At 47.5% G+C, this 25,000-nt stretch overlaps 1 protein-coding gene across 1 annotated transcript in view; it reads right to left on the bottom strand.

Moving 5' to 3' along the window:
* LOC311247529 (protocadherin Fat 4-like) overlaps nt 1–18,180 on the bottom strand; it is a gene marked incomplete at both ends in the record, with an annotated part of 26,591 nt that extends 8,411 nt beyond the window's left edge. The window contains 3 exons of the mRNA XM_084338571.1: nt 378–934; nt 9,023–9,373; nt 17,919–18,180. Coding sequence (XP_084194697.1) covers nt 378–934; nt 9,023–9,373; nt 17,919–18,180 — 1,170 coding nt within the window. The remainder of the gene's footprint in view (nt 1–377; nt 935–9,022; nt 9,374–17,918) is intronic.
* Nucleotides 18,181–25,000: the final 6,820 nt, after the last annotated feature.

Here is a 25,000-nt window from a genome sequence, read left to right as displayed (position 1 = left end):
CAATATCGGTATATCGGTATCGGTAAAAAAGCCAATATCGAGCATCCCTAAAAAACACCATAAAGTCCAACATGTTTTAAATGAATGCAACACTCCCAGACGTACTCCACGCGAAGGTAAGGAACAACTCACTAAAACCTAGCAATAGGAAAAAATGCACCACAGGCAATGAAAAAATAAAATAAAAAAAAAGTCTAACCCTAACTAACCTTGTCCTAATAAACTAACCTACACTGTAGCACTCAACACTTTGATGAACATCGTTACTCAGCTGATAGAGTTGTACCCTTCCTGATGACTTGTCGTACAGAACTTGTAAGTCCCTTTGGATAAAAGCGTTTCAGCTAAATGACTAAATGTAAACGTAGATGTAAAACCTGCGAGAAGCTCGGCGTGTTGTCGTTCACGTCCAGCACCACCAGGGTGACGTCCATCGAGGAGGACAGCGGCGGCGAGCCCTTGTCCGTGGCCACCACCGTCAGCGTGTAGTTGGAGAGCTCCTCGCGGTCCAGCTCGCCCACCAGCCGCACGTCCCCGTCCACCGCCCCGATGCTGAACTTGCTCCCGGAGGCGCCGCCCCCCCGCAGCAGGGAGTACTCCACGTAGCTGTTGGGCCCGCTGTCGGCGTCGGCGGCGCGCGCCGTGAAGACCACCGTGTCCACCGGCGTGTTCTCCTGGACGTACGTGACGCGCTGCGAGGTGAAGGCCGGCGCGCAGTCGTTGACGTCGAGGAGGATGACGGACACCTGCGCGGTGGCGGTGAAGCGGGCGGCGGGGGGCGGGGCCTGGTCGTGGGCGGTGATCACCAGGTTGTAGAAGGACTGCGCCTCGCGGTCCAGGGCCCTCCGGGTGTGGAGGACGCCCTGCTCCGTGACGTCGAACTGGAGCAGAGGGTCCCCCGACGCGATGCTGTAGAGGAGCCGTGCGTTGGGGCCTGGAGGACGAGAAGGACCATCACTGACTGTAGTTAAACCACTGATCACAGACTGTAGTTAAACCACTGATCACAGACTGTAGTTAAACCACTGATCACAGACTGTAGTTAAATCACTGATCACTGACTGTAGTTAAACCACTGATCACTGACTGTAGTTAAACCACTGATCACAGACTGTAGTTAAACCACTGATCACAGACTGTAGTTAAATCACTGATCACTGACTGTAGTTAAACCACTGATCACTGACTGTAGTTAAACCACTGATCACAGACTGTAGTTAAATCACTGATCACTGACTGTAGTTAAACCACTGATCACTGACTGTAGTTAAACCACTGATTACACACTGTAGTTAAACCACTGATCACTGACTGTAGTTAAACCACTGATCACAGACTGTAGTTAAACCACTGATCACAGACTGTAGTTAAACCACTGATCACATACTGTAGTTAAACCACTGATCACATACTGTAGTTAAACCACTGATCACAGACTGTAGTTAAATCACTGATCACAGACTGTAGTTAAACCACTGATCACAGACTGTAGTTAAACCACTGATCACTGACTGTAGTTAAATCACTGATTACAGACTGTAGTTAACTCACTGATTACAGACTGTAGTTAAACCACTGATCACTGACTGTAGTTAAATCACTGATCACAGACTGTAGTTAAATCACTGATCACTGACTGCAGTTAAACCACTGATCACTGACTGTAGTTTAATCACTGATCACTGACTGCCGTTAAACCACTGATCACTGACTGTAGTTAAATCACTGATCACTGACTGTAGTTAAATCACTGATCACTGACTGCAGTTAAACCACTGATCACTGACTGTAGTTAAATCACTGATCACTGACTGTAGTTAAACCACTGATTACTGACTGTAGTTAAATCACTGATTACTGACTGTAGTTAAATCACTGATTACAGACTGGTACAGAGTAGTTCTATAACTGATTACAGACTGGCACTCTGAGCAAGGCACTAACACTGCCAGGGTTAAAGGTCATTCTGTTGCAGAGCTGGTACTGGGAACACACTTTCGAAATGCTGCCATTCACTCATTTATTTGTAATTTATAAACTAACTAATTCAAAGTTTTGCTTGACATTTTGATTGATGATTTCAAAAACAGACATATCTATAATATATAGATTATATCCATCATTACATACCTACATATCTAGAGTATATGTATTATGTACATATAAAGTACATAAACACATACTTACATGTAGTGTTATTTCTAGATACTGTCTAACCAGTGTTGGGACTAATGCGTTACAAAGTAACGCATTACAGTAACACGATTACTTTTGGCAGTAACTAGTACTCTAACGCATTACTTTTTAAATTCAGTAACTCAATCAACATTACTAAATGGTTCGTTACTGCGTTATTTGTATGTAGCTTGGTAGCGAGCTGCAGTGCAGTCCTGACTCCTGTGTCACCTGCGGAGACACGTTGTGGGCGTGTTTGTGTTTACTCTAGTCGAGACTGTCATGGCGGCGCCCACTAAGTCGAGATTTTACACATGGAGATATTCTCACTATTTCTCTTTTGTCGAGCACAAAGAAAAGAACGTTTTAGTTAAATGTAAATTGTGTCTTGGCTCAAAGATCCTATCTACTGCCCAAAACAGCAATTCAAATCTGTTGAAGCACCTGGAGAAACAATATGCTTCAACGAATCTAGTAGCTGAGTCTAACGTTAAAGACCCGGATTCATCCGACTGATACAAAAATGGAAAATGAGCTAAAGAACAGGTTTGAGGGTCTGGACTACATCTCGACCACCGCAGACATTTGGTCCGTCCACAACAAAAGCTTCCTCGGGATAACGTCTCACTGGATAAAGCCCACTACTTTACAACGCCAGAAAGCTGCATTGGCCTGTAAAAGGATAAAGGGTAGGCACACGTACGATGTCATTGCTGGTGAGATTGACCACATTCAAGTGATTGAAATAATGTTGTTTTTGTTTTTTAAGTAACTAAAAAGTTTCTTTTCACAGTAACGCATACTTTTTTTTAAAAAAGTAATCAGTAAAGTAACTGAGTTACTTTTTAAATGAAGTAACTAGTAATGGTAACTAGTTACTATTTTTCAGTAACAAGCACCACACTGTGTCTAACTAAGAGTGTAGAAAGTGCCTACGTTTGGTTTATCATTTGAAAACACAAACACAAACACATCCCTGCACATATCTACATACCAATGTGATATTTATAAAGAGGGAAACATCCATAATGACCCTGAGTCACACAATATAAAGATAAGGTGTGATGAATACAATACGGTGAAGCTCAAGTGCCGGCTGACATTGTTAAAGATGCGATTGTTGTTACGTGAATCTGAATCCGCCGCATATAGCCTCCTTATCAACATGCGTTTCCACACATTGTCCCCCGTCCCACAGCTGCACGGTCCCGTCCCTCTCTGCCCCCTCTGGCAGGTCTCCAGCCCCCCCCCCCCCCCCCCCCTGGCATGTCTCCAGCAGGACAATGCATTCATGTAGCATGACGGGGAAGCGACGGCGGCTCAAGCGCTTCCTAAAACGATAGCGCTCGTTCCAGCGGATTTGGAAAAAAAAGGCCATATTGCAAATCAAAACATTCAAACGGTAGAATCTGTCATTTCACTTTCTTAGCTTTGGTCCGATGATGTGTGTGCGTTGGAGTTTAGTAACTTATTATAGTGTGAGTTAGTGTGAAGTACTACTTATTAAGTACTTCATTGTACTTAGGAGGTACATAGGTTGTACTTAGCTTGTACTTTAGTTTGTATATTGTATAATTGTACAGTGTTGGGACTTATTCCTCTTTTACTTACTGTTTTTACTGTATGAAGCACATTCTCAGGGGCTCATACAGAACCAAGCATTTCACTGTAATGTACTTTATACGTGACAAATAAAAGCAAACTTGAACTTGAACTTGTTTCTCCAGACCTCTCTTGGCAGAGCCTGAGGTGTGGACAGCAGTAGCCACCCCTCCCCCTATCCACACTCAACCCCTCCCCCTATCCATACTCAACCCCTCCCCCTATCCCCACTCAACCCCTCCCCCTATCCATACTCAACCCCTCCCCCTATCCATACTCAACCCCTCCCCCTATCCACACTCAACCCCTCCCCCTATCCATACTCAACCCCTCCCCCTATCCCCACTCAACCCCTCCCCCTATCCCCACTCAACCCCTCCCCCTATCCCCACTCAACCCCTCCCCCTATCCCCACTCAACCCCTCCCCCTATCCATACTCAACCCCTCCCCCTATCCCCACTCAACCCCTCCCCCTATCCCCACTCAACCCCTCCCCCTATCCCCACTCAACCCCTCCCCCTATCCATACTCAACTCCCCCCTATCCACACTCAACCCCTCCCCCTATCCCCACTCAACCCCTCCCCCTATCCACACTCAACTCCTCCCCCTATCCCCACTCAACCCCTCCCCCTATCCATACTCAACCCCTCCCCCTATCCATACTCAACCCCTCCCCCTATCCACACTCAACCCCTCCCCCTATCCATACTCAACCCCTCCCCCTATCCCCACTCAACCCCTCCCCCTATCCCCACTCAACCCCTCCCCCTATCCCCACTCAACCCCTCCCCCTATCCCCACTCAACCCCTCCCCCTATCCATACTCAACCCCTCCCCCTATCCCCACTCAACCCCTCCCCCTATCCCCACTCAACCCCTCCCCCTATCCCCACTCAACCCCTCCCCCTATCCATACTCAACTCCCCCCTATCCACACTCAACCCCTCCCCCTATCCCCACTCAACCCCTCCCCCTATCCATACTCAACTCCTCCCCCTATCCCCACTCAACCACTCCCCCCTATCCACACTCAACCCCTCCCCCTATCCACACTCAACCACTCCCCCCTATCCACACTCAACCACTCCCCCCTATCCACACTCAACCCCTCCCCCCTATCCACACTCAACCCCTCCCCCTATCCCCACTCAACCCCTCCCCCCTATCCACACTCAACCACTCCCCCCTATCCACACTCAACCACTCCCCCCTATCCACACTCAACCACTCCCCCCTATCCATACTCAACCCCTCCCCCTATCCACACTCAACCACTCCCCCCTATCCATACTCAACCCCTCCCCCCTATCCACACTCAACCCCTCCCCCTATCCCCACTCAACCCCTCCCCCCTATCCACACTCAACCACTCCCCCCTATCCATACTCAACCCCTCCCCCTATCCCCACTCAACCCCTCCCCCTATCCCCACTCAACCCCTCCCCCCCTATCCCCACTCAACCCCTCCCCCCTATCCCCACGCAACCCCTCCCCCCTATCCCCACTCAACCCCTCCCCCTATCCCCACTCAACCCCTCCCCCCCTATCCCCACTCAACCCCTCCCCCCTTATCCCCACTCAACCCCTCCCCCTATCCCCACTCAACCCCTCCCCCTATCCCCACTCAACCCCTCCCCTATCCCCACTCAACCCCTCCCCCCTATCCCCACTCAACCCCTCCCCCTATCCCCACTCAACCCCTCCCCCTATCCCCACTCAACCCCTCCCCCCTATCCACACTCAACCCCTCCCCCTATCCACACTCAACCCCTCCCCCTATCCCCACTCAACCCCTCCCCCCTATCCACACTCAACCCCTCCCCCTATCCACACTCAACCCCTCCCCCTATCCCCACTCAACCCCTCCCCCCTATCCACACTCAACCCCTCCCCCTATCCACACTCAACCCCTCCCCCTATCCCCACTCAACCCCTCCCCCCTATCCATACTCAACCCCTCCCCCTATCCCCACTCAACCCCTCCCCCTATCCCCACTCAACCCCTCCCCCCCTATCCCCACTCAACCCCTCCCCCCTATCCCCACGCAACCCCTCCCCCCTATCCCCACTCAACCCCTCCCCCTATCCACACTCAACCCCTCCCCCTATCCACACTCAACCCCTCCCCCCCTATCCCCACTCTACTCCAACACACCACATCAGGACCAAAACAACAACAACTAAACTAAACTAAATGCAACACGTGTGTGGCTCTTTTCCTAGAGACAGCTGTGTGACGACGTTACAGACTCCACCTTTAATTAAAACGACGTAACTACGGTGTGAAGGAACACGACGGACGCCGTATAAAACCATCAAACTTCAGAAATATCGGGCGCCCCGGTGGCTCACCACGTAACTACGAGTGCAGCATAATCGCAACGTCCTGGGTTCGAATCCGGCCCAGGACATGTGTTGCATGTCCTCCCCATCTCTCTACCAATTTATCTCTCTCCAACTGCCCCATCTATATCCACAGTCGCTGTAGCCCCTTGAATACAATGAGTTTGACTCGAGCGTCTCTAGTTCAAGTCAACGGGGGGATTCGTATGGAAAGCGGCAGGCAACCTTCCCACACTCGAGCGTGTGTTTACAGAACACGAGGAATCCCTTATCAAACGACGACTAACTCAGTTTCCCCCGGTCGACAGGCTGCGACATCCACACAGACAGAGACACAGACAGAGACACAGACACACAGAGGCCACGGGGTCACAAGGTCCGGCACTTAGGAAGCGCCGACAAAGGCCGTGTTTTATTTTGACAGTGGGACAAGACTATCTCTCTCCCGGAGACGCCGCTCGGACCGTGTGAGCGGCAGCAGGCAGGAGGAGGCAGCGAGACACGGGGCCTGAAAACCAGACGTCACATTTCTATCCCCCCCCCCCCCCCCCCCCAGGAATGTAGGTCACAATAACCACATTAGGCCTGGTCCAGGCGGCAATTACTGTCGGAGAGCGCACCGCGAGGGTTGGCCCGTTAAAACACACCCCACCGCAGATCCAAATACTGGCCACCTGAGAGATGGAGAGACGCTCTGACCCGACTTAATCAAAACGTCGAAGGCCGGGGCGCTCCAGTAGCGCTCCAGTAGCAAACCACGTAGCGCGCTGAGTCGCGAAGCGGTCGCCCCCCTGTTCGTTTCCCCGACCCGGTGGCCATATGCCGCATGTCTTTCCCTCTTCTCCTCCCGTTTCACCCTCTCTCCTCTGTCGGTCCTGCGTGGCCAAAAGGTCCTGCGTGGCCAAAAGGTCCTGCGTGGCCAGAAAAAGCTGAAAATGCTATAAATAAAAGTAAAAAAAGAAAAAAACGTCGAAGGCCGCTACGCCCTGACCTGACTTAATCACATGGCCGCTATGTTCCATCGAGTCTCTCAGACGTGACGCGGGGTAGAAAGAAATATTAAAATTAAAAGAATGTGTGGGGTGACGGGGGACGGGGGACGGGGGGGGTACTGTAACCGAGATGACAGCCCTGGATTAAAGGAAGACGGTCATGATTTATGGACCGTGGCAGGAGATCGCATGATGACGTCATTAGATGGGCTCACGGAGCCGACGTCTCGGGATGCGGCGACACCTCACCGGCAGCGGATCAAACGCATCCAGGCTTTTCTTCTTGTGGTCTGGATGCAGTTTGGTTTGATTCACTCTGTTCTCGCCAAACGCCTCGGCCAACAGCTCTCTGATCCAGAATCAGTGTGTATCGCTTCGCACCCCCGCGTGGGGAGGGGGGGGTCCGCCCGGCATGTTAACCCCTTCAGGTGCATGGTCTCTTGAGAGACTTCGACGTCTATAGGTTGGAGGACACATTCCAATCCACAGAGATTAGAGCCATTAAAGGGCAACTACGCCCATTTAAAAAATCCAGAGATGTTATTCTCTATGGTCTAAGAGAGGCCGCTGCACTTTGCCCTCGTCTGTCAGCTTTTTACAAAAACATTCATTTTCCGTGGGATCTTTATCAACTTTGGACCTGTACTAGATAAGACTTCAGGCTATGGAACCGTTATGTTGTCCAGCTCCTACCTCTCAGCTGGAACCCAAAAACAGGCATCTGGCAACCACTAAATGTGAGCACACAAAACGTTTACTTCAGTGTGTTCAAACCTCTGTTTGATTAGCACTCAAAGTGATTTTATTTTTATTGTGTAAGAAACTTCAGAATGTCACCTTTCAAAAGAGACCAGACTCATGCACGTGCTATAAGTATAAAGTGTAATAAATTGCTAAATAAAGTCTGGAGCTGAATTGGGAAGGATGTGCCACTGATGAAGCAGAGCCCCCAGGGGGAGGACGGCTACAGGGAAACAAAGTGATGCCACCTTACAAGCCTTTCCTCTTCCAGACACTACAACTAGCCTGTTAAAGAAGCTGTATTGTACGTTTTAATTCCGCTGTTATTCTGTACTCCATTTGTTTTATTGTTGAGCCGCGCAAAAGAGAGAGAGAGAGAGAGAGAGAGAGAGAGAGAGAGAGAGAGAGAGAGAGAGAGAGAGAGAGAGAGAGAGAGAGAGAGAGAGAGAGAGAGAGAGAGAGAGAGAGAGAGAGAGAGAAAGAGAGAGAGAGGCAGGCGGGGCACTCTCCATCCCTAGTCCTTTATATAGAAATCAGACCATCAACCCAGGCGACCCATGACGTCAGGGACATTACGTTACAATCCGATCACACGTTGGCAATAGAAAGTGGTTATTACATGTAAATTGCTTCACATGGCACCTGTAACAGTAAAGAGATTCTCTTCAACCAGCAAGTCCCACCATGAACCAACGCGTATAAACCCAACGTTCCCATAATTCATAAACTCAATCATATGCATTAGGGCTTTAAAGGAACTCTCCAACATGATTGGAAATGCACTCCAGAGTTTCCTCTCTGTGCGTTCAGCAGAAAGCGGTCCGGCTTCAAGCTAGCCTAGATTAGCACAAATGAATGGAAGTGGATACGGACCACTAGCCTATATAGCTTAAAACTCTGGTAAAGGTGTTTTTTGGCCAACAGCTTGGCTAGCTGGTCCATATCCGCTTCCATTAATTTGTGCTAAGCTAGGCTAGCTTGTTACTCAACGCACAACAGAGAGGAAATGGATATCAATCTTCCTGACTCTGGAGAAGACGGTAAGTGCATTTCCCATAATGTTGACATGTTCCTTTAATGTTAGTCTATACTATATATCAGATGTATAAATATATATATATAAATATTGATCCAATCTGTTATCATGTCATTATCAGTATGTGTACCGTCGTCAGCGTCGCTGGCCCGCACGGTGATGATGCTGGCGCCCGGCTCCAGACTCTCCGACACGGACGTGCTGTAGACGCTGGTGCTGAAGAGGGGCGGGTTGTCGTTGACGTCCAGCACGTTGAAGTAGACGCGCACCGTGCCCGCCTGCCCGCCCCCGTCGCGCGCCCTGACCGTCAGGATGTAGTACTGCTGCGTCTCGTAGTCCAGCGCCCGCGTCACGTTGAACACGCCCGTGACGGGGTTGAGGAGGAAGGTCTCGTCCTCCTCCTCCTCCTCCAGGGAGTACGTGATCTCGCCGTTGGCCCCCGAGTCCGAGTCGCTGGCCAGGATCGCCGCCACGATGGAGCCTGGGGGAGAGAGACGTGAAGGATCAATCAAACGTGTGGAGGAGAGAGACGTGAAGGATCATCCAAACGTGTGGAGGAGAGAGACGTGAAGGATCAATCAAACGTGTGGAGGAGAGAGACGTGAAGGATCAATCAAACGTGTGGAGGAGAGAGACGTGAAGGATCAATCAAACGTGTGGAGGAGAGAGACGTGAAGGATCAATCAAACGTGTGGAGGAGAGAAACATGAACGATCATCCAAAAGGTTGCAAGGTAAATTGTCTTTTAGTTAATTTTGTATAATTATCTTTAAACGTTCAAAGGCTAATACCAATCAGTGGAAGTCTCTTGCTGTCCGTTGCGGCACTAAAGAAGCAAGAGTCGATCTGCGTGAGCCTGTGCCACCATGTAGCAGAGGGCATGAGTGGGTACATGAATGTGTGGTGTGCCAGTGAGTATGGGCACAACACATGTATGTACGGTAGTGTGTCTATCTACTGTATACAGATGCAGCACTGAAAATTCAAACCACCTCTGCTGCTGGTCTGCTGCTCCTCTGCCACTATAGAACTAGCACTCAGGTGTTATATTTCGGGGGCTGGTGGCTGGCTCCCAAAGTGAACAAAGGGAGGGTACTTAACTTAAGTGCTGCCCCGTGGAGGGGGTCGGGGGCTACTGCCCTCAGACCCCCAAGATAATTTTTATATGGGCAGTCTGACTTGGGGTACTGCCCATATATTAGTGTTGCAATGCATGATAAGTCAACAGTGAAAAAAGCGACGGAATCGGATGGAGCGGGGGGGGGGGGGGGGGCGTTTGGGACGAATACAAATTTAAGATGAAAATCTCCCCAGCCTGTGGGAGGCAGTGGAGGTGTGACATCTGTCCCGGTCCAGAACAATAGGAGTCACAACATCAGTTTGGAGCGGGGTGGTGGAGGAGTGGTAGAGGAGCAGTAGAGGTTTGATTTGTCAGTGCTGGATCTGCAGGTACATCATGGATGTGTTGTGTGATAGAGTGGGTATGTACTGTAGTACGTATCGTTGTTTTAGGTGCTGCACCAACCAATCCCGTCGTACTGTATTGTGCAATGACAATAAAGCTTTCTACTTCTACTTCTACTTGTAGAAACCGTAAAAGAAGGAAGAATCGTCACATGTAGCGCGTGAACGCACATTGGTTCCAAACCTTCAGTTGAATGAGATCGGCCATCTCTTCATCATTTAAACGGGTTACTACCTCAGATGTCAGAATGATCAGCAACTTGTTGCATTTGTTAACTAGGTCATGTTTACGCTGGTCGGTGTGTATTTCCTCAGATAGCTGGTATATTTGGAATCTGAATACAGGCGTCAACAGAACCAAGCGGAGCGTAGAACGCCGGCACTCTGACACAACGACACCACGTCCTTCTTTTATTAGGAAACGAGCAATTAAAAAAAAAAAAAAGGATAGTTGAAAAACCTTTCACAGTTGTTTCGGCCCCTCCAAATATGGTCAAGTGATTCCATCCTTGATATTTTCTTTAACTAGACCCATTCACTTCAATAACAATAACCCCCCAGTGCCAGCAGTCACTGTGCAGGGCGAGGCATGAGTCATGTTCCTCAAACGGAGGCTCTCCCGTGTTGAAATGAGACTCTGAGCTACAGGAGTCATGCCTGATTGCCTGGAACAAAGCGATGTTTTCTGGCTGCACCTCTATCCGAAAGCAGCGGACACGCTGCCTTACCCTGCGCTGCGGCTGAGGCACGTTAATAAAACAATATTATTCTAATAAAAAAATACTTCGAAATAAAATACAAATAAAAAGCTGTACCATAATAGAATGAGGAGGATCGCTTTAAATAGACAATGACTCATTACTTGGGCAGAGATAGTGGGAGCTGACATGTACCAGCCGCCCTCCACTGCTATTTAATACCAGCCGCCCTCCACTGCTATTTAATACCAGCCGGCCTCCACTGCTATTTAATACCAGCCGCCCTCCACTGCTATTTAATACCAGCCGCCCTCCACTGCTATTTAATACCAGCCGCCCTCCACTGCTATTTAATACCAGCCGCCCTCCACTGCTATTTAATACCAGCCGCCCTCCACTGCTATTTAATACCAGCCGCTCTCCACTGCTATTTAATACCAGCCGCCCTCCACTGCTATTTAATACCAGCCGCCCTCCACTGCTATTTAATACCAGCCGCCCTCCACTGCTATTTAATACCAGCCGCCCTCCACTGCTATTTAATACCAGCCGCCCTCCACTGCTATTTAATACCAGCCGCCCTCCACTGCTATTTAATACCAGCCGCTCTCCACTACTATTTAATACCAGCCGCCCTCCACTGCTATTTAATACCAGCCGCCCTCCACTGCTATTTAATACCAGCCGCCCTCCACTGCTATTTAATACCAGCCGCCCTCCACTGCTATTTAATACCAGCCGCCCTCCACTGCTATTTAATACCAGCCGCCCTCCACTGCTATTTAATACCAGCCGGCCTCCACTGCTATTTAATACCAGCCGCCCTCCACTGCTATTTAATACCAGCCGCCCTCCACTGTTATTTAATACCAGCCGCCCTCCACTGCTATTTAATACCAGGGGCCCTCCACTGCTATTTAATACCAGCCGCCCTCCACTGCTATTTAATACCAGCCGCCCTCCACTGTTATTTAATACCAGCCGCCCTCCACTGCTATTTAATACCAGCCGCCCTCCACTACTATTTAATACCAGCCGCCCTCCACTACTATTTAATACCAGCCGCCCTCCACTACTATTTAATACCAGCCGCCCTCCACTACTATTTAATACCAGCCGCCCTCCACTACTATTTAATACCAGCCGCCCTCCACTACTATTTAATACCAGCCGCCCTCCACTACTATTTAATACCAGCCGCGCTCCACTGCTATTTAATACCAGCCGCCCTCCACTGCTATTTAATACCAGCCGCCCTCCACTACTATTTAATACCAGCCGCCCTCCACTGCTATTTAATACCAGCCGCCCTCCACTACTATTTAATACCAGCCGCACTCCACTGCTATTTAATACCAGCCGCCCTCCACTGCTATTTAATACCAGCCGCCCTCCACTGCTATTTAATACCAGCCGCACTCCACTGCTATTTAATACCAGCCGCCCTCCACTGTTATTTAATACCAGCCGCCCTCCACTGTTATTTAATACCAGCCGCCCTCCACTGCTATTTAATACCAGCCGCACTCCACTACTATTTAATACCAGCCGCCCTCCACTGCTATTTAATACCAGCCGCCCTCCACTGCTATTTAATACCAGCCGCCCTCCACTACTATTTAATACCAGCCGCCCTCCACTGCTATTTAATACCAGCCGCCCTCCACTGCTATTTAATACCAGCCGCCCTCCACTGTTATTTAATACCAGCCGCCCTCCACTACTATTTAATACCAGCCGCTCTCCACTGCTATTTAATACCAGCCGCTCTCCACTACTATTTAATACCAGCCGCCCTCCACTGTTATTTAATACCAGCCGCCCTCCACTACTATTTAATACCAGCCGCTCTCCACTGCTATTTAATACCAGCCGCTCTCCACTGCTATTTAATACCAGCCGCCCTCCACTACTATTTAATACCAGCCGCCCTCCACTGCTATTTAATACCAGCCGCCCTCCACTGCTATTTAATACCAGCCGCGCTCCACTGCTATTTAATACCAGCCGCCCTCCACTGCTATTTAATACCAGCCGCCCTCCACTGCTATTTAATACCAGCCGCCCTCCACTGCTATTTAATACCAGCCGCCCTCCACTGCTATTTAATACCAGCCGCCCTCCACTACTATTTAATACCAGCCGCACTCCACTGCTATTTAATACCAGTCACCCTCCACTGCTATTTAATACCAGCCGCCCTCCACTGCTATTTAATACCAGTCACCCTCCACTGCTATTTAATACCAGCCGCCCTCCACTGCTATTTAATACCAGCCGCCCTCCACTGCTATTTAATACCAGCCGCTCTCCACTGCTATTTAATACCAGCCGCCCTCCAGTGCTATTTAATACCAGCCGCCCTCCACTGCTATTTAATACCAGCCGCCCTCCACTACTATTTAATACCAGCCGCACTCCACTACTATTTAATACCAGCCGCACTCCACTGCTATTTAATACCAGCCGCCCTCCAGTGCTATTTAATACCAGCCGCACTCCACTGCTATTTAATACCAGCCGCCCTCCACTGCTATTTAATACCAGCCGCCCTCCACTGCTATTTAATACCAGCCGCCCTCCACTGCTATTTAATACCAGCCGCTCTCCACTACTATTTAATACCAGCCGCCCTCCACTGTTATTTAATACCAGCCGCCCTCCACTGTTATTTAATACCAGCCGCCCTCCACTGCTATTTAATACCAGCCGCCCTCCACTGTTATTTAATACCAGCCGCCCTCCACTGCTATTTAATACCAGCCGCTCTCCACTGTTATTTAATACCAGCCGCCCTCCAGTGCTATTTAATACCAGCCGCCCTCCACTACTATTTAATACCAGCCGCTCTCCACTGTTATTTAATACCAGCCGCCCTCCAGTGCTATTTAATACCAGCCGCCCTCCACTGCTATTTAATACCAGCCGCCCTCCACTGCTATTTAATACCAGCCGCACTCCACTGCTATTTAATACCAGCCGCCCTCCACTGTTATTTAATACCAGCCGCCCTCCACTGTTATTTAATACCAGCCGCCCTCCACTGCTATTTAATACCAGCCGCCCTCCACTGCTATTTAATACCAGCCGCCCTCCACTGCTATTTAATACCAGCCGCACTCCACTACTATTTAATACCAGCCGCCCTCCACTGCTATTTAATACCAGCCGCCCTCCACTGCTATTTAATACCAGCCGCCCTCCACTACTATTTAATACCAGCCGCCCTCCACTGCTATTTAATACCAGCCGCCCTCCACTGCTATTTAATACCAGCCGCCCTCCACTGTTATTTAATACCAGCCGCACTCCACTGCTATTTAATACCAGCCGCCCTCCACTGCTATTTAATACCAGCCGCCCTCCACTACTATTTAATACCAGCCGCCCTCCACTGCTATTTAATACCAGCCGCACTCCACTGCTATTTAATACCAGCCGCGCTCCACTGCTATTTAATACCAGCCGCCCTCCACTGCTATTTAATACCAGCCGCCCTGCAGCCGCCCTCCACTGCTATTTAATACCAGCCGCGCTCCACTGCTATTTAAAGCTAATGGTTATCAAACCGCTGACCTCTCTGTTATGGTGTCGGCCTCTAGCTGCCGCTCTGTTCCACCTGAAGCTGCCATGTGAGCGCACGGCTCATTGTGCCTCTACATGTCTCCTTAACCTGTTAAGCCTGAGCCATATTTTCAGAAAATCCGCCTAAAATACCTAAGTAAATGGATGATTGCTCCATTTCTACAAGGCCCATTTGCATGTCCTTGTTGTCTAGGGACATCTATGGATCTCAGGGAATGTATTTCCAGTGTCAGAAATATTGTGTCTGTTACTAGGCTTGAGTAAATTGCAATGAACCAAAGGAGAGTATCAATTCTATTCTTTTTTTTTAAATCTTTGATGGTGAATAACACCATGCTAAAAATGACCAGACATGAAAAACTGCCACTCGTTGAGCACCTTCTTGAGATCACATGTACAAAAGATCTAAGCAAATTAATAAAGGGAAGATGATTAAACAGAAGGTTTTGTAGATACAGTACTGAATTCTGCCATCCATGCAATTTGAAATAGATTATAGAATATAGAATATCAGGCCTATAAATGACCTTATTGTGGCCAATCCATCTATGGATCGGGCCAAATCTCCCCTTTCCAGTGGCACAGTTCAGTCTGGATTTAGTATCACCCGACGTGCAGCAAAACCCCCTGAACGAAATCTACTGTAAGTACAGTTACATTTTTATAATGTCAATTTCTCCGCCATTTCTCATCAGATTGCAACGCCGTTTTTTGCTAGACATTTACAGAAAGGTAGAGAAACTATCTGTGTTCTGTTTTATGGCAATAACGTTCAGGTCTGTGGGAGATAATCCCGAAAAATTACTGAAATAAAAAAGTAATTCCAGAATTCAGATGATTGACAGGGGCTGGCATGAGCTGGATAGTGTAGTTCTTTTTTATTCGAAAGCCCATCGAAAGCCCTCGGTCTCTTCCTTCAAAAGACTACACTCAATTTTGTCTGCGCCACTTCCCACATCAATATGCGCCGGTTTCTAACTGAATGCCCTGAGATTTCTATAATCTTATATTTCACTAATAACAGTTAAACTCATTGGTAAACAAATGTAATGCTGAAAATATACACATTGGCTGCTGTTTTGACAGGGGTAGGGTCTTTACTCTTGCCTACATTTGAAAAAAATTATTCAACATTAATTCATACAGTCTGTAGAGATGGATTTATAGCGTGATGTCATTGTGGGTCCGGTACCGGACCCATCGGGTTTAAGTGATTAAGAGATGTGCGCTTTGCTTGGAAAACAAAACTGTATGTTTTGGCTGCAACTTAAACCAAACAGACAGACAGACAGACAGACAGACAGACAGACAGACAGACAGACAGACAGACAGACAGACAGACAGACAGACAGACAGACAGACAGACAGACATACAGACAGACAGACAGACAGACAGACAGACAGACAGACAGACAGACATACAGACAGACAGACAGACAGACAGACAGACAGACAGACAGACACAGACAGACAGACAGACAGACAGACAGACAGACAGACAGACAGACAGACAGACAGACAGACAGACACAGGGGATTTAAGGCCTTGCTAGATGAACGTATCTTCCAGGGTTCAGCTGCCATATTCAAATCGTAAAAACAGATAAAAGAATGAATTTCATACCAAACGGTTGAAAAAGAGACACCTACTGTGACAAACGTAGTGCTGGAGAGAACCGTTAATTCACCATGAAATATGAGTGAAGGACCTGGCTGGCGTTCAACACTATCCTTTCCAACAGGAACAGCTGAAATTAAACTGAATGTCTTTTCCGATACGCCGCCATGTGTTATCTACGCGTTTACAACCACATGCCACTCTGTTTCCAGCTCAGCGGCCACTTCAAATAACATGCTAGGAATCTCTTCAAAACATCGAAGAATCTTGTAGTTTGTCCTATCCAACCCTTTCACTAACACACTACAGAATGTTAACCCTTTCACTAACACACTACAGAATGTTAACCCTTTCACTAACACACTACATAATGTTAACCCTTTCACTACCACACTACAGAATGTTAACCCTTTCACTAACACACTACAGAATGTTAACCCTTTCACTACCACACTACAGAATGTTAACCCTTTCACTACCACACTACAGATAGTTAACCTTCTGTATTGTCACAGTGAAAGGGTTAACCTTCTGTAGTGTGGCAGTGAAAGGGTTAACCCTTTGGTAGTGTGGTAGTGAAAGGGTTAACCGTATGTATTGTCACAGTGAAAGGGTTAACTGTATGTATTGTGGCAGTGAAAGGGTTAACCATTTGATATGAAAGGGTTAAGATTGCACCTCCTGTCATCCATAAATAAGCACATTTCTCTCCAGCTGTGTCTACGCTGCTCTGTGCTGCTCTGTGCTGCTCTGTGCTCTGTGCTGCTCTGTGCTCTGTGCTCTGTGCTCTGCTCTGTGCTCTGCTCTGTGCTCTGTGCTCTGTGCTCTCTGCTCTGTGCTCTGTGCTCTCTGCTCTGTGCTCTGTGCTCTCTGCTCTGTGCTGCTCTGTGCTCTGTGCTGCTCTGTGCTCTGTGCTCTGTGCTCTGCTCTGTGTTCTGTGCTCTGTGCTCTGTGCTCTGTACTCTGTGCTCTGTGCTCTCTACTCTGTGCTCTGTGCTCTGCTCTGTGCTCTGTGCTCTGCTCTGTGCTCTGTGCTCTGTGATCTGTGCTCTGCTCTGTGCTCTGTGCTCTGTGCTCTGTGTTCTGTGCTCTGTGCTCTGTGTTCTGTGCTCTGTGCTCTGCTCTGTGCTCTGTGCTCTGTGCTCTGCTCTGTGCTCTGCGCCTGTGCTCTGTGCTCTGTGCTCTGTGCTCTGTGCTCTGTGCTCTGCTCTGTGCTCTGTGCTCTGTGCTCTGCTCTGTGCTCTGTGCTCTGCTCTGTGCTCTGCTCTGTGCTCTGCTCTGTGCTCTGCTCTGTGCTCTGTGCTCTGCTCTGTGCTCTGTGCTCTGCTCTGTGCTCTGTGCTCTGTGCTCTGCTCTGTGCTCTGTGCTCTGTGCTCTGCTCTGTGCTCTGTGCTCTGTGCTCTGTGCTCTGCTCTGTGCTCTGTGCTCTGTGCTCTGTGCTCTGCTCTGTGCTCTGTGCTCTGTGCTCTGCTCTGTGCTCTGTGCTCTGTGCTCTGCTCTGTGCTCTGTGCTCTGTGCTCTGTGCTCTGTGCTCTGTGCTCTGTGCTCTGCTCTGTGCTCTGTGCTCTCTGCTCTGTGCTCTGTGCTCTGCTCTGTGCTCTGTGCTCTCTGCTCTGTGCTCTGGGCCTGTGTCTGCGCCCCGCGCTCTGGGCCTGTGCTCACCGGGCGTGGTGTCCTCTGGGATGTCGAAGGAGTACACGGCGCGTGAGAACTTGGGCGCGTGGTCGTTGACGTCGCTGACGGTGATGTTGAGCCTCATGTCAGACGACTGCCTCCCGTCGTCGGCGCGCACCAGCAGCGAGTACTTGGAGCGCCGCTCGCGGTCCAGCTTCTTGGTGGCGATCAGGTCGCCGGACTCGGGGTCGATGCGGAAGCTGTCGTCCGCCCCGCTGATGATGGTGTAGGTCACGAGCGCGTTGGCACCCTGGGCACAGAGAGAGGGTACTTTACATTAGATTACATTACATTACATTAGATTAGATTACATTACATTACATTAGATTACATTACATTAGATTACATTAGATAACATTACATTACATTAGATTACATTACATTAGATTACATTACATTAGATTACATTACATTAGATTACATTCGATTAGATTACATTACATTACATTAGATTACATTACATTACATTACATTAGATTACATTACATTACATTACATTACATTCGATTACATTACATTATATTACATTACATTACATTAGATTGAATTCGATTACATTACATTGCATTACATTAGATTATATTAGATTACATTACATTCGATTGCATTACATTACATTACATTACATTACATTACATTACAGTAGATTCAAATGTATTGTCATCATACAACACAAGTACAGTACTACGGAAATAAATGTACATTGCACAAGTGCAAATGTAACAGTAAAGTGCATTAACAATATACAATGTGTTACAAAGTGATTCAATGTGTTAAAACAAGCTAAATGGTAAATGGCTGCATTTATATAGAGCTTTTATCCAAAGCGCTTTGCAATTTGTTACTCACATTTGACCCATTCACTCACACATTCACACACCGACGGCGGAGGCAACCATGAAAGGTGCCAACCTGCTCATCGGGAGCAATTAGGGGTTAAGTGTCTTGCTCAAGGACACTTCGACACGCTGCTGGAATCAAACCAGCAACCAAACTGATGTATGTTCAGTATAATTATGCTATACAGTGATACAGGTATAAATATGTATAAAAGTTGAAACAGGTATAAATATACTATGGTATTAAGCCATATTGGCCAGTGGTATAGCTAAGAGTAAGTATAGGATATATACAGATATAGCCTAGATATAATATATACAGGTTTGTATACCGGTTGTAGGCACATATATAGACAGTATAATATCATTATTGTACATGGCTATCATGCAGGTACTGTATGTAAACAGTAATATATGGGTAGACTATAGGTTGATGTAGGTAGTTATGATTACAGTGCAAGGCAGTTGTAGACAGTGGCGGCAGTAGATAGGTATACATTCAGTCTAGTCATCAGAGTTCAGAGTTGAAAGTACTTTCACATGTGAAAAGTAAAGCCAAACAGTAGGACAGTGTTCAGCTAAGTAGCCTCATCAATAGAACATGATCTCCAAGATGAACCTCTTTTTCTACTCGACTTAGAACTTTTGTTCAAAGGCCTTTTGTCATAGTCAAATGAGAATGTTTATGGGGGGGAAAACCATGGAGTTTATATTGAGCTGAAATGTTAAAGTCAACGTTTGTTGTGTTTATACGAATCATTGTTTGAGAATTTACAGAGTTTAGTTTCAGGCAACGGACCAAACCAAATGTTAAGTCAATATTTGCTATATTTTCAAAAGCATTTGTTTTAACTCCGTTCTCAGGCTACAGAGAGAGAGAGGAGAAGAAAACCATACGTTTATTGAGTTTCTGGTGAGCAGCGTTGAGCAGCGTTCTCAGACCACAGGGTGTAGAGGTCGGTATTCACCGCGTCTGTTAGGGCCGGCGATTCATCCAGTTTCTATTTCAATTACCATTTTGGCTTCCCGCAATCACGAAAACAAGATAATCGCATCGCTCCGCATTGCTCAAATTATGCCTTGTGTTGTAAATGCAGTGCACCCTTCCTTCACAGCGGTGCGCTCCTCCCCTCCCCTTTCAGGCCCAAACAGTAGTTTGAGCTCGTGTTGAGAGGGAGGAGGGAGCCACGGAGCATACAGTTATTTTTAAATGTCTTTGGTAACTTGTAGAAGATGACAGAAAGGCAGTATTTGGTAACTTGTAGACAATGACAGAAAGGCAGCCTTTGGTAACTTGTAGAAGATGACAGAAAGGCAGCCTTTGGTAACTTGTAGAAGACGACAGAAAGGAAGCCTTTGGTAACTTGTAGAAGATGACATAAAGGCAGTCTTTGGTAACTTGTAGAAGATGACAGAAAGACAGCCTTTTGGTAACTTGTAGAAGATGACAGAAAGGCAGTCTTTGGTAACTTGTAGAAGATGACAGAAAGGCAGCCTTTTGGTAACTTGTAGAAGATGACAGAAAGGCAGTCTTTGGTAACTTGTAGAAGATGACAGAAAGGCAGTATTTGGTAACTTGTAGAAGATGACAGAAAGACAGCCTTTGGTAACTTGTAGAAGATGACAGAAAGAGCAGTCTTTGGTAACTTGTAGAAGATGACAGAAAGGCAGGTCTTTGGTAACTTGTAGAAGATGACAGAAAAAACAGCCTTTGGTAACTTGTAGAAGATGACAGAAAAGCAGTATTTGGTAACTTGTAGAAGATGACAGAAAGGAAGCCTTTGGTAACTTGTAGAAGATGACAGAAAGGCAGTCTCTTTGGTAACTTGTAGAAGATGACAGAAAGACTCCTTTGGTAAACTTGTAGAAGATGACAGAAAGGCAGTCTTTGGTAACTTGTAGAAGATGACAGAAAGGCAGCATTTGGTAACTTGTAGAAGATGACCAGAAAGGCAGTCTTTGGTAACTTGTAGAAGATGACAGAAAGGCAGTATTTGGTAACCTTGTAGAAGATGACAGAAAGACAGCATTTGGTAACTTGTAGACGATGACAGAAAGGCAGCCTTTGGTAACTTGTAGAAGATGACAGAAAGGCAGCCTTTGGTAACTTGTAGAAGCTGACAGAAAAGCAGTCTTTGGTAACTTGTAGAAGATGACAGAAAGGCAGCCTTTGGTAACTTGTAGAAGATGACAGAAAGGCAGTCTTTTGGTAACTTGTAGAAGATGACATAAAGGCAGCCTTTGGGAACTTGTAGAAGACGACATAAAGGCAGCCTTTGGTAACTTGTAGAAGACGACAGAAAGGCAGCCTCTTGGTCAAGAGAGAAAAAAGGTAAAACAAATCTGACGTCATGATGTTCTCAAATCAATGAGTTATTGTGTTTAATAATTGTGATTTCAATTTCAATCAAAATAGATTTTTGCCATAATCGAGCAACTCAAAAAGTCTTCATATTAGACATGTTAACTCAACTCACAGACTACTGATTTCGATCGGTCAAAAAGTCTTCATATTAGACATGTTGACTCAACTCACAGACTACAGACACTGATCGATCAAAAAGTCTTCATATTAGACATGTTAACTCAACTCACAGACTACAGACACTGATCGATCAAAAAGTCTTCATATTAGACATGTTGACTCAACTCACAGACTAGAGACACTGATCAATCAAAAAGTCTTCATATTAGACATGTTGACTCAACTCACAGACTACAGACACTGATCGATCAAAAAGTCTTCATATTAGACATGTTGACTCAACTCACAGACTACAGACACTGATCGATCAAAAAGTCTTCATATTAGACATGTTAACTCAACTCACAGACTAGAGACACCGACCGACCTCATTCACCGTATATACAGCTGCACCTCATTCACCGTATAAACAGCTACACCTCATCCCAGAAGGAAACATGTCACGTGAAAAGCTGATCTCGGGTTAGGGGGAATGGAACGGTCGCACCGGGGAGGGAAGAAAAACAGGAGCTGAACTGCGTCCTCGCGGGAGTCTCTCTTGGTCTTTGAACTCTTGGGGGCCTATAGTATTCCTCTATAAATGCAACTAATAGATCCCCCGGTACGTTGAACAAGCACGAGCGCCACACATGTGAAAGCTATAGTGGAATGGGGGGGGGGGGGGGGGGCTTTGGAAAGGGAGGGAGAGAAGAGGGGGGGGGGGGGGGGGGGGTTGAATGCGATATGACAACCGAATAAGCCGCTGACAGACGTTTTGACATTTATGTTTGTGCCGCGGACAATGGGCAGATCAAACGACCGTCTTTTTGGCCGAGGAGGAGGAACAGCGACATCAAAAGCGGGCGCGCTATCCGCACGGGATGAAGGGAAGGGCTTTTTGCTAAGAGCCGGCTTGAGTGCGCTAAGCTTAATAAAAAAAAGAGCGCCTCTCTCAGCCGCGATGTCAGCGATACCTTTGGCCGCCAGGACAATGGCAGGGGGTGCTTACGGGTACACACACGCTCTCCGTGAAGGTATCTCCCCACACATGTGCAAAGCAACACGGTCCACTTTTAGTAGCCGGCATTGTTCTCACACATGGTAGTTATAATAAATAGCCTTTCGGTAGTAGTGCTGGCCGCCCAACACAGACACCGCAGCATTAACCCCGCGCTGGCGCCCTCGTGGCGGTGGGTGACTGGAGTGCCGGGGGGCCTCGGTCCATCGAGACGAGGTGTTTCTCCTTTTATGTTGCTTATATTCTATCTAGATCTAAAGGAGTCGTACACACTTATTTCCACTCTCTCTCTCTCTTTTTGACACTTTAAACACTTTAACACTACACCATATTCCATCTATTTATTAAAGACTACATGCATACCTCATTTTCGCATTTAGCATTTTTCTTTAAGTTTGCATTTTTGTACCTCATTGCCTGCATTTTTACTTCATTGTACTTTAGTGTGTATAATGTAAATGGTATATTTGTATAGTGTTGGGACTGTATTCCTCTTTTACTTACTTTTTCTTTACTGTATGGAGCACATTCTCAGAAAACAATACTCACATACGGAACCAAGCATTTCACTGTAAAATGTACTTTATACGCGGCAAATAAAAGCAAACTTGAAACTTTAACTAGAGGAGCTAGCGTGTGTCTAGGCATCCGCGGCCATTACAATATTTTACACATTTGTCCATTCATCGGTGCACCGGGACTATTAGTCGACTGAGGAATCCGGCACGACGGTAAACAAGCATATAAAAACAGCAAGCCTCTGGTCAGAGAGTCAGCGTCATGAGGTCCAGTTCATTGCTTATCTCTCTGCCATAGTTTAACAACTGATGAAAAATCCCTTGTCGTTTTGACCTTGTGTCGCTCATTGCATTAACAGAGAGGAGCTGTCTGAGATGCAGAGCCTGTAAAATGGAGAGCGAGAGGAGGGGGGGGGGGCTACGGAGGGGGGGAGGACGGGGGGGGGGGGGGGGGGGGGGGGGCTACGGAGTGAGAGCCTCTGCTCATCTGAGGACCCTGCTGTCATCAATCAGAGGCTCCAGATCTGGCAATCCCATCAGCCACCTGGGCCGGGAGACCGGAACCCGACACCCGCGGTCTGCCAATTAATTTTCTGATAGGGTTCAAAAAGAGACCACGAGAGGTGCAGAGTGCGAGGGGGGGGGGGTCCGTCCAGGCCCACGTCCAACACACACACACACACACACACACACACACACACACACACACACACACACACACACACACACACACACACATATCCGCTGACACACACATGCACACACAGTCAGCGCAGCGAAACACTAAGTGCTCCTGACACACACACACACACACACACACACACACACATGCACACGCACACGCACCAAAACACTGACCGCTCCCTTGACCTTCACTAAAAAGACTGGCTACTTTACGGCCCTCCAAGGGCACGGTGGGTTGAAGGGGGGGGGGGGGGGGGGGGGGGGGGCCTGGGTCGACCAATTAAACAGCGAGGCAGACGCGGGGCCAGACCGGAGCAGGAGGGAACTCATTTAGCAGATGAGTGCTTCTTGGGAGCGAGCGTGCGAGTCGGTTCCGAGGGAGACGTCGCGGAGGTGCGAAGCAGACAGCGCCCGCAGCGGGACGCCGAGCCGCTTCCTGCACGCCGGTCAGCCCGGGCCAATCGCAACACGCGGCCAATCACAACACACAGGTGTCTCTGAACTGACGTTTACGTTTACATTTAGTCATTTAGCTCCAAACCTGGAGCAGGAAGGGGGATACAGTAGGAGGTGGTAGCAGACCTGGCCCATTAGTGTTTACAGGCCGGAGTACCGTGGGAGGGGCGGGGACCCGTGACGACCAACGCATTCTATTATATAGAGCAGTGGTTCTGCAAGTGAGGTCCGGGGACCCTGTAGGGGCCGTTGGGGGGGTTCCAGGGGGTCCCCAGCTAAATGGGTAATAGTTTTATTTCCCAAATGGTTTTATTCACTAGAAGTTAGCCCGACGAGAGAATGTTTAGGAATGATCAGTGTTGGGCAAGTTACTTTTAAAAAGTAACTAGTTACAGTTACTAGTTACTTCTTCCAAAAAGTAACTAAATTACTTACTCAGTTACAAATTATAAAAGTAACTAGTTACTTCAGAAAGTAACTATTGCGTTACTTTCAAGTAATTTTTTTACATAAACAACATACATAAATCTAAACTATTTTAATGTTGCTGTGGGACAAAGTGATACTAGCCTCTAATCAAATGCCATGTATGTAGATATTATAATTACTATGTTTTAGGGCTGTCCCCCGACTAAGGATTTGGATGGTCGACTAGGATTGGCCAAAATGTGCCGTTAGTCGACTATTGGTCAAAAAAAATTTAAATAAAAAGTATAATATAAAAAAAGAAAAAAAATTGTCATTCCATTTGGGCTGTGGGGGTGCTTAATGTCTGAAGGAGTCGACTGAAGGCTTCTTGTCCTCTGCAAAAGCATGCAATTGGTCCACTGATGGATACATCTTGATATTTGTCTAGTCTAGTGTGTTCATTAGATGGGTGAAATCCTCTTTCAGTGCCTCTGTGCCTGTTTTCTTAGGCAGTTAGCCTCTGGTATGCGTGCCATTAGCGTTAGCCACGCTTCTAGGCCTATTTTCTTTTGGAAAGAATGATACAAAATTAAATAATTTTTTTTTAACTTTTTCTTTTTTTTTTTATTATATTCGACTAAGAGGTTGGCCAGTCGACTACGGCTCCTTTCGACCGATTAGTC

The sequence above is a fragment of the Notolepis coatsorum genome (assembly GCF_963971535.1).
Source record: "Notolepis coatsorum genome assembly, contig: SCAFFOLD_1889, whole genome shotgun sequence".
NCBI lineage: Eukaryota > Metazoa > Chordata > Actinopteri > Aulopiformes > Paralepididae > Notolepis > Notolepis coatsorum.
This window is presented reverse-complemented; position numbering and strand designations above follow the sequence as displayed.